Raw genomic sequence first — 10931 nt, forward strand, 5'->3', positions numbered from 1 at the left:
GCAAAACCTTCAGGGAAGATTTTCTTTCATTTTGTTTCAGACAGGAGAGAGCAGAATACCATCTGCACAGGTATAGGAGTATCTCCATCTATCCAGTTTTGCCTAGTCTTTTCAGTTTCATTTCCCTGAAAATGACTGAGTTAATTTCATGAGGATAGTTCTGTGTTTGAATGCCAGTGCTCGTGTAGAGTTGCACCACCCAAGGATGTTGAAGACTTGGCTTTTTCTGCATTTCTTTATTATGGAGTCATGGTCCCCTGATCACTATAGAGCAGCACTGCTAGCAAATAATTTGGAAACTGCTGATGCTGGGAAAGGCATTTGGTAACATGTCAGCTGGGAGTTTATGGTAGTTGTAGTCAAAAGCAGCTTTCTTCTTCATAGTCTCTGTGAATCTCACAATTGGGTAGCCTGCACTATTTGAAACCACCTAAAGTCACTAGGCAGAAAAAGTTTTGGCAGTAACCCCGCCCACCATCTGGAGACCTCAAAGTCTCAGACTGAGTTGAAGCAGTAAATGTAGGTTCCTCCACACCAAATCCCGCTTCCACTTCAGGGAAACCTGTCCCTCCCTCGACGTCCTTGATGAAAGCTATTATGAAAAGGTTGGCAGAGGAGGTGGCTTCATCTCCTACTTTAAAAAGTCCAAGGAACCTATTCCTTTACCGGAGAAGCCCCCAACGCCAGGGGAGGCTTATGAAGCCGATGAGGCCAAGAAGAAAAAAGCCAAGAAAGTGGCCAAAAATGCGAATCTCAGGCATCTCACGCCGAACCACCAGTCCTAACTGCTAATTTACCAGGGGCCCAAAAGGACAACCCTTGAAGAGATTTCTCCCACCTTGTCTCTGGAAGGAAGGCCTGACATCAATGAGCCATCCTCAGAGGGTGAAGAGACTGATGCCTGTGGAGGTGGTTGGAGCCCCCCTGCCAATGCTTTCAACCAACTACGAGGTCTAGCTGATACAAACCAGGCCCACCTTTCACCAGAGGTTGCATTCTGCTTCGGCTTGTTTGGGCAGAAGCCCCCCTAGTGTCACCACACCACTGGCACATGGCCTAGACATCCCTGGCAGTCCCGCACCACCATGAAAAAGGTGCTCTAGAACCTGGACCTCTGAGGCCCCCAACGACCCCTCTATGCTTCAGGTGGCTATGACTCTCTGGCAAGGTCAGTTCCTTCTGTCTATAGGGATTCTTTGATTAGCACGATGAACCTTATTCACCTCCAAGGGTCTGAGGCTGATTCCTGCAACTCAGGCTATTGCTTCCCTGATTGTTCACCGGAACAGAGTCTCAATCATAGATGCTCCATCCCCTACTGATGATCTATGGCTGTTTACTGACCAGGTATTACAAATGACCATGGCCTTGGGCCTTGAAGTAAAGCAGCCAACACAGCTTGTCAACAACCCGCTGTTCCAGGATGCTTGATCCCTAAAAGATACTTCCCTGGGTTGCTCTGTTCTATTATCTTGTATTTCATGACCCCTCTTGCTTCTTTGGGGCACTTTGGGGGCTGTTTTCACATGTTTATTTTCTATGCAATGTTTCACTGGCCAGATTCATGGTTATCCTGGCCACACATGCTTATCTTATATGAATGTATGGTCTTGCTTTGTGCGAATCATTGAGCACCCTATGTGTAATAAGGTACACCAATAATTGAAGAGAGTTGGATGAAAATTTTTAAAGTTTTCTTTTGTGCAACTTTACACAAGCATATTTTACAGAATCTTTTTGATGAAAGATTGGATTTGAAGCTTGGTCATTGTATTCTGTGGTTCATTCTACAGTCTTCCATTGGGACTTCCATTGGGACTGTTCACATGTTTTCTTATCATGCGTACATCATTCACGGCGAATAAACCTTGTTTTTGTACCAATGGTGCTGGTCTGTTATGTCATGACTCCCACCTCCAATGACTTACGTTTGCTAGTCACCCAGTTTTGTGATTCACAGAGACCTCGAAGGAAGACAGGTTGCTTATCTGTATTTCTTCAAGAAGTAAGCAGCTATCCTGATCCCCAATTTACCTGAGCAGGTTTTACTGATCTGCAGAATCCTGTGCTACCTGGCAGATTTTAAAATTAAAGCATTTGTGTAGTCAGAGTTCGAATAGGAGCTCAAGCCAGCCTTTGCTAATTGTAAAACTACAGCTCACTAGATGTCCATTGATGTCCGAGTTACCTTGTTGTAGGCTATGCTGTCCCCCCTCAAGAGTTGGAGCTGGCAATATCTCCAGTCCCATTTCCCTTGACTTGGCCTCTCCTTGTAGAAAAAAGTGGCATTCCTCCCAACATTTTCTCCTTCACCACCATTGATCTCTACCTTTGGAAAAAACTTCCAACCTATTATGTGAACCACTATAACCAGGTGTCTGTCTTTAAAAGGTTACTCAGTAAGTCTGCCTACATTGACTGACAGCAACTCCTCAGAGGTTGGCTTCTTAACAGGTCACAAGGCTGGGCACAAGATACTTTTCCTCAAGGAGGTATCCAACTGGATTTCAGGAAGAAAATACCTTGGCCACCAAAAGCTTTAGTCACATCCCTCCACACAGATTGTTCTGCATTGTTAGCTGCAGGCAAAGGTGGACCATCAGTGAGTCACATGAATGACACCCACACAGTCCATTAGAAGCATCCTTTGTCCCAAGTCATCAGAGGAAAGCAGGTTCATAGTCCTTAAGTGATGATCCAACAGGATATGATTGATGAAATGCTGCAATTATTTGCCTTGAGAAAGCCAGGACCCCAAGATGAGGCAGCTATGGTGCAACTCACAAGAGTCAGCCAGAGGGAGAAACGAGGCAGAAGGCAGTCTGAATGCCTTCACACCAAGGAAGTGATGTTGGGAGATGTGATCTGCCAGATACCAGAATCACCACGGCACTGCTACCACTATCAAATACCAACAAATAATCATTTGTATCCCAGATGTGAACACGATCCTTTCCAATTTAAAAGAATATTTCATTTGGGTCCCATCTTCTCTCACATTTACAGCCAATAAAATCATTCTGTCTCAACTCTTATGCAAAATCACTTTACTAATGTTTTCTTCAGCAAGTATTTCAGCTTTGTATTTATTTCAGCAAGCAGGATTTTCAGGCACATGAGGCGAAGGGGCTCACAAAGTCAGAACAAATTATCGCACCAGATCTCTAGTCATCTGCAGGGCTTCAATGACAGTGCAAATAAATCCCTTCCTCCATGGAAACACAGCTGGATAGAGGAGGGAGATTGGCATTATTTCATCTCCTCCATCAGGCTGTTTTTGTAGAACCAAGCTGTACTGTCTTGGAACTATTTTGCTAAAAATATAGAAGGCTCTCTTTTCCATGCTTGTCATGAAGAGTGGTACAAGTCGATTTAGAATCATGACATATGTTTTTAACATGACTCTTGGTATGCTTTTTTACAGGATGCCACATTTCCCTTTACCTAATGTGTTTGGATGGAATAAAGGCCTTTACCAATGATAAATGTGTGATCACCAAGGAAGTATTACAAATCTCAGGTTTTTATTAAAATTCAAATAAGTTACAATAACAAAACAATTAAGACATTTGAACAAGGATTAAATACAAAATTGTTATGTAGTCCTAGTATATTTCACAAAAATACTTATCAAAACAGGAACCATCATTGAAAACTCATTCTTTCTGGCAAGAAATACTATGCAGGAAGGTCCAACTATCCTTCACAAACACCTCAAATGTGAGATTTTGAAAATACAGTCTGTAAACACATTTCATTTGTAACGAAGAAGACAGAAAAAAGGGCATCTTGACGACCAAGCCAACACCACACAAAGCTATAGAACTCCATTATGTGCCTGAAATAAAACCATCTGGCTGGCTTGAATGCCAATCCCAAGACAAGAGGCCTCTGTGGCTTAGCAATGAAGCATTTCTTATCTCTTCCTAGTGCATCTAATTAATAAGCAAACAAGGCAACATGTGTGAGACAATAGCCCCATCTAAACAGGAACCGCCTCTATTTTATTTCAGACTCAATACCGCTCCTAAATAAATAATATGAAACACCATGTTTGTCCGGCTTGTTTGACTTCTCAATTAAGTGGGGGGAAAGAAAAACGTAAAACATTTTCTTTCAAGGCAGAGGTAAGGAAAGCAGGATATTCACACAAATAAGGATTTAAAGAAACCACCTCTATCCTTCTCCCTCCTTAGAGCCAGAAATAAGAGTTCACTAGATTTAAACATACAAATCTGGTCAATTTCAAATGCTTTTCCAAACATTTATGAACAGGCGATAGGAAAGTTTATCGGGGAGGGGACAAAATTTAAATATGGCATGTAAATACACAGGACAAATTATCTGCGAAGAAATAATAGAAATACTCTTGGATTCTTCTTGAAAGAGAAGTCAACTAGCATCCCATATGACTGGACATGATGTATTAGCCTTTCCTCCTCTTTCTGTTTCATCTCCCAACTCCTGTTGCATTTCATATATCAGAAAATGACGGACCAGGGATGAAAGACTCTTTCACGTGTGGCAACCCGACAGCCAGAGGGTTCATCAACCTCTGGCATCCTCCAGATGTTGCAGGGAAGGAACACTCTGGGAGTAGCCAAGGCCCAGCTTCACCAAAACTTGTAAATGGCAAGGAGGGTACATTCTCCTAAGGCACCATGTCATCAGCTTGGTTGTGTCAAGCCTTCCACATTCCTTCAGATGATGTAGCAAGTCATGAGCGCCAAGTCCTTCATGTCAGGCCCGTAGGCTGGAGGGAAGGAAGAGGCACGGATGTAAACAACAGGCAAGCATGACCCCATTTTACATTCAAATATTTCAAACGCTAATTCCATCTAAAGCGCTACTCTGTTACAGACTCTTACCTCCCAGGAACCAGACGTCAACCAGACGTAATGTATTTTATCTAAATGACTGCAAACCAGAACACCTAATCTCCTCCTACAGAAGCAAGCCAAGTACACTATAATCAGGTGTTCAGTTCCACGAAATCCAGTCCCACTATAATACAGCCCTGAAGTGCCATGGTGTTCTCACTTTCAAGAACTCTGGCTACTTACACCCGCTGCTTTTAACCATAAATAACGCACAATTGCATTCTAAAGACAGAAATAAGCAAAAGAGATGAATTAACAAAATCCTTAAGGAGTAAAATGTGGAGGCAGCAGAGGACCAATAAGCATCTATTTCAGTCCCGCTGGGATTTCCCTGCCTCTTCCTAAAGCACCATCAGAAGCTGTATGGTGCAGTAGTTAGAAAATAAGCCTGGAACCTGGGAAAATCCAGCTTTAAGTCTCCACTGATCCTTTCAACTTAAGTTGGTGACCTGTTGGGCCAGTTAGTCTCTCTCAACATGGCCTGCCTCACATTGCACATTGCAAAGGTAAGAACAAATTCATGTTGATTGCTTTGGCCTATTTGGCAGGAAGGCAAGACTAAGAAACGTGCTAATAATTAGTAAACGCCTCTATAGGAAAGAATGTCAGATACAAACTACTCTCATGAAGTTGATGGCTTTGTTTATTTTGATGCTCCACTTTACATTTAGGAGCGTTGTGAGGCACTGCCATCTATAAACGGTGTTTAACTAATTAAATAGAGTTGGATATGAATAAAAGCAGGTAATGTTTCATTCATCTGGAAAAGATACAGGGGAGACTATACTAATATGCTTGACTTCAGCCGTCAACTTATTTTTATGTCTTCAGAACACCCCCAAAGCTACAGACCCCTTTTAAAATCACAATAACTTGTCATCAAGTCACTGCAAAATTATTCCTAAAACATAGTTTAGGTTGTTTAATTCGTACATGAACCTGCAACCCTGGGAGCAAAAATGACCTTCAAAGCCCCCAAAGCAATCAAGTGATTTCATGCTGCTTCCGAAAAACTGAGTATGTTCTTAAGCAGTTCAGGATGGGTAATATAGGGGCCTGAATAAGCTTCTGTCCTGGCTGAGTGGCTTATTCCAGTTTCCAGCATCTCTTTGTAAAGCATATGCAATTGTGGACAAATAACAGCAGCGCAAAAAGAAGAAGCCATCTCTCAATAGCCTGCTCTATCCTGTCCATCCTGCTTTGATGTTTTGCCTGGAGCAGGGACAGATTTCACAAGCTGCATGCTGAGGACACCCACCACAACCACAACAAACACATACAAGCATCACTCTCATTATTTCAAATCAATTCTGACTCACAGCAGTCCTAACACAAGATTTTCAGAGCCAGTTTTACTCAGAAGAGGCCATGTCTTCCTCTGAGGCAAAGAGTATGACTTGCCCAGAGTTACCCATTTGGTTTCATGCCTGAATTTGAACCCAGTCTTCCAAAGCCCTAGTCCGAAACTCAGACCACTAAACCAAAGTGGCCCATGACCAACGCAAGGAAATGAGTGACCATTATCTGCCGGGACCCAGGTGCATTTGGATAGTGGATAAAAAGTTCCCAACATCAATGGAGCCTGATGCACATTGGGACATGTGCAGTTTTCAGAACCAAAACTATTTGACGGCTCAGATCCAGGCTATTTGGCCAACCCTTGTACCTTCAGGAGAGGCCCTTTTCTCAGTCCCACCTCCATCTGAAGCTCTGTTGGTAGGAACAAGAGAACAGGCCTTTATTCTCAATGGCTGCCCCTTGACTCTGGAACTCCCTGCCCAGGAAAGACAGAACGGCCTCTTCCCTGCTATCCTTCCGGCCGCAGGTTAAAACCTATAAAGCCCTGTATGGTTCAGGTCCTACCTATTTACGTGACTGCATGTCTCCTTATGAATCTGTTCTGGCTCTAAGATCAGTCGGGGAAGCACTCCTCCCAATCCCACCTCCCTCACAAGCGAGGTTGGTGGGGACGAGAGAGAGGGCCTTCTCAGTAGTGGCCCCCCACCCTGACTTTCGAATGACCTCCCCCAAAAAATTAGACAAGCAACTACCCTTATAATTTAAGGAAAGAGTTGAAAACCTGGCTATTTAAACAGGTTTTTTTTGATAATGGCTAAAATTTTCAACCACACTATTGGACAGGACTTCAAATGGTTATTAGAATTATAATTTATAATGCTGCTTACACTCATCATAGGAATTATTTATTTATTTACTACATTTATATCCTGCTCTTCTCACCCTGAAGGGGACTCAGAGCGGCTTACAAATCAAATGTACATACAATGTATTATTAGCATAGCACAATATAAGCATTAAATTACTATATTGTACTATATCATTATATGGTAATATTATTAGTAATTAGAATTGGCTGGTTTTAAAAGAAATTTATATATATATATATATATATATATATATATATATTGTTTTCAGAGGGCGAAATAGTCTTCTAAACTGTTTATTTATATTTACACCACTGTGCTATTTTGTTTTATTAACTGAGATGTGATTATTGTCTGTGCTATATTATTTACTGTATTTATTGTTTTGTTGTGAGCCGCGTTGAGTCCCTTTGGGGAGAGGGAGTGGGACATAAATAAAGATTATTGTTATTATTATTAAGACAGGTGCTTAAGGACGAAAATGTTTAAGATTTAGTGAAGGGGTGCTGTGGTTTTATATGCTTTTATGCTTTTAACTTGAATTGTTTTTAATACTAAGGATGTTTAATATTGTTTTAATATTTGTGTATATATTTTAACTTGCATTGTAATGCTTTTAAATGTTGGCTGCTTTGAGTCTCATTATGGAGAGAAAAAGCGGGATATAATAAGTAAACATAATAATCTATACACATAATAAAAGTGAAAGTATGTATGTGTGTCTGCAGCTGGACCTTCCACTTACACAGACAAGCTCTTGCCTCCACTAACAGCTATAGCTCCCACTACTCAGGAGACACCAAAGGCCCTCCCTCCAATGACATTGCAGGTTATAGTTAGCGCCATAAACATGTCCAAGAGCCCTGCCAATGTCCTCCACAAACATAATACTGCCCACCACCCATACATATCCCTGTATGAAGGCCTTCATACAGGGATAAATTCCTCCTAGATTTTCCACCACAGACATCTCAGTGTTTCTGACACCCTCCATTGGTGTTGAATTTGCATGATCCTGCCCACTGCCTCTCCCTTAACCCTTTCCTATTCTTTTCTTTTATGGCACACAGCAAATAGAGGAACTGATCAGCAACTGAACATACTAAAAAGGTTTGGAGAAAATTCACCATGATTGTAGATACTGGGATGTATAGTTCACCTGCAATGTAAATGCACTCTGAAGTCTACCAACAATGGACCTGGAACAAACTTAGCACACAGAACCCCCATGACCAACAAAAATACTGGAGGTCATTGGAGGGATTTGGAGTTGTAGTTCACCTACATCCAGAGTGCACTATGAACCCAAACAATGATGGATTTGGACCAAACTTGGCATGCATACCCGATGTACCCAAATTTGAATACTGGTGGGTTTTTGAGGGGAATTGGCCAGATATTTTGGAGTTGTAGGTATTGGGATGTATAGTTCACTTGCAATCAATAATCACTCTGACCTTCACCAAAGATGAAATTTGACCAAACTTGTCACGCAGAGCACCCATGACCAGCAAAAATTACTGGAGGTCTTTGGGGAAAATTCACCTTAATTTGGGGAAGAGAGCACTAAGAACCCAAACACCGATGATCTGGATCAAATTTGACACAAATACCTGATATGCTGAAATGTAATTTCTGGAGGGGTTTGGGAGGAACTGACCTTCCTTTCGGAGAGTTGTAGTTCACCCACAACCAGGGAAACTGGGACCTCCACAGATGATGGACTTGGACCAAACTTGGCACACAGAAAACACATGAATAACTCAACCTACTGGAGGGGTTTGAGGGGACTGACTCACCATAGTGGGAGTTGTAGTTTACCCTACAGCCAGAGAGCACACTCAACCCTACCCATGATGCATCTAGATCAGGCATGGGCAAACTTGGGCCCTCCGGGTGTTTTGGACTACAACTCCCACAATTCCTAACAGCCTACCGGCTGTTAGGAATTGTGGGAGTTGTAATCCAAAACACCCGGAAGGCCCAAGTTTGCCCATGCTTGATCTAGAGCAAACTTGCCCAACATAATAAACTAAGTACTGATAGAGCGTCAGGGGGTTAACCCCCCCCCCCCAAAGGTCTAACTGCCATTCTAGACCAGAATGAAGAAGGCGGGGCCAGGAAGACATCTTTCCACCATGTCTCCTGTATCAATTTAACAATATAATAATATTATACTATACTAATATTATAATGTACTGTATATACATGTAATATTAATAACAATATTATGATGTAATACAATGTGATATTAATTATAATTCACTATTATAACTGTATATTTCTATTACATGCAATATTACTAATAATATTGCAATATAGTAATATAATATATATTGTATGTATATATACAGTAGAGTCTCACTTATCCAAGCCTCGCTTATCCAACATTCTGGATTATCCAACGCATTTTTGTAGTCAATGTTTTCAATACATCATGATATTTTGGTGCTAAATTTGTAAATAAAGTAATTACAACATAGAATTACTGCGTATTGAACTACTTTTTCTGTCAAATTTGTTGTGTAACATGATGTTTTGGTACTTAATTTGTAAAATCATAACCTAATTCGATATGTAATAGGCTTTTCCTTAATCCCTCCTTATTATCCAACATATTCGCTTATCCAATGTTCTGCCGGCCCGTTTACATTGGATAAGTGAGACTCAACTGTACTGATGGGAGTGTCAGGGGGTTAACCTGACTAAGTGAGTTGTAGTTCACCCATGCATTTATGAATTTTGTACAATTTTTAAAAATGACTTTTTCAAAAAGCCAGGTACTCAAGCTAATAATAGTACGGTAATAAATTAGACATACAAGTTAGGGAGGGAGAGGTAGAGGGAGGGCCACTCACGGTTGATAGGCTCCGCCCTCCTCCATCGCCCCGCCTCCAGGGAGCTGCTCCGGCCACGCCCCCTCCAGCTCTGCGCATGCGCCCGGCTGCCTCCCTTCACGAGTTTCTTGAGGGCCCTCCAGAGCCGCCATTGCCCCTCGCCGTCGTCCTCTTCTTTCTCCTCAGAGGCCTCGTTCACTTTCTCCGGCTCCTCCTTCGCTTCTCCGCCGCCTCTTCGGGCCGCTTCTTCCTCCTCCTGCCGGCGGGCGACGCGGTGCCAGAGCTCGGCGTCGATGGGCGGCAGGACCAGGCGCCTCCTCCCGGCGCCGCTCCCCCTCCGGACGCCGGCCACCAGCGGGTGGCTCCTCTCCCTCAAGTGAGTGACAGCCCGGCAGTAAGGGCACGTGACCTTCTCCCACCAGCCCTCCCGCGCCAGCTGGCACACGCACGCGCTGCAGATCACGTGACGGCAGCGCGAGGGCTTCCAGGAGCCCCGCGCGCCCCCGAGCCGGCGGGGCGCGCGCCCGCAACGGTCGAACGGCATGCAACAGATGCCGCACACCAGCTCTGGCTCCTCCTCCTCTTCCGAGGCCACGCCCCCTCGGCTAGGCTCCTCCCCCTCCTCCCTGTCACTCTTCTCCTCCGGCACCATTCTTGAGAAGAGACTTTACTAAGCGCCTCACGCCCTTTCGCGCCCTTTTTATATACATCGCCACGCCCGTTTCCGCAGCTGGCCAATCAGAATGGGAACAGGGCACGTCCCTCAAGCAGGAGCAGGAGATGCCAATGAGAGGGGCGTTAAGTCACGCCCTTCTCTCGCATCTCGCCAATCAGGAGATGAGGGAATGGGAACAGGTCACGCCCATTTTCACATCTCGCCAATCAGCTTTTGAGGGAATGCGAACAGGCCACGCCTCTCAAGCTGGAGCAGGCCACGCCTTTCTCAAGCGGGAGCGGGAGGAGAAGCCAATAGAGGAAGCTAAGCCACGCCCATTTTCCACATCTCGCCAATCAGGTACTTTTGAGGGAAATAAGAACAAGCCACGCCC

General features: G+C 43.6%; 1 protein-coding gene across 2 annotated transcripts; it reads right to left on the bottom strand.

Moving 5' to 3' along the window:
* Window positions 1-3505: 3505 nt before the first annotated feature.
* rnf227 (ring finger protein 227) lies at window positions 3506-10562 on the bottom strand. Of its 2 annotated transcripts, none has more exons than XM_008122974.3 (2): window positions 9867-10562; window positions 3506-4753 (listed from the first exon to the last, which is right to left on the bottom strand). In XM_008122974.3, the coding sequence occupies exons 1-2, from the start codon at window positions 10532-10534 to the stop codon at window positions 4741-4743; spliced, it is 681 nt and encodes a 226-aa protein (XP_008121181.1). In that variant the 5' UTR covers window positions 10535-10562; the 3' UTR covers window positions 3506-4740. The 2 variants fall into 2 exon arrangements, with proteins under 2 accessions (XP_008121181.1, XP_008121180.1); XM_008122973.3 differs by having other exon boundaries at window positions 9904-10558.
* Window positions 10563-10931: the final 369 nt, after the last annotated feature.

The sequence above is a fragment of the Anolis carolinensis genome, chromosome 6, assembly GCF_035594765.1.
Source record: "Anolis carolinensis isolate JA03-04 chromosome 6, rAnoCar3.1.pri, whole genome shotgun sequence".
Lineage (NCBI taxonomy): Eukaryota > Metazoa > Chordata > Lepidosauria > Squamata > Dactyloidae > Anolis > Anolis carolinensis.

What these genes read in the sequence shown, in the direction of transcription:
- rnf227 (XM_008122973.3), bottom strand. Translation starts at nt 10,534, where the DNA reads ATGGTGCCGGAGGAGAAGAGTGACAGGGAGGAGGGGGAGGAGCCTAGC. An exon ending in GAGGGCGGAGCCTATCAACC is followed by an intron (nt 4,754 to 9,903) that starts GTGAGTGGCCCT and finishes CCTTCCCTCCAG; the next exon opens with CCTACGGGCCTGACATGAAG.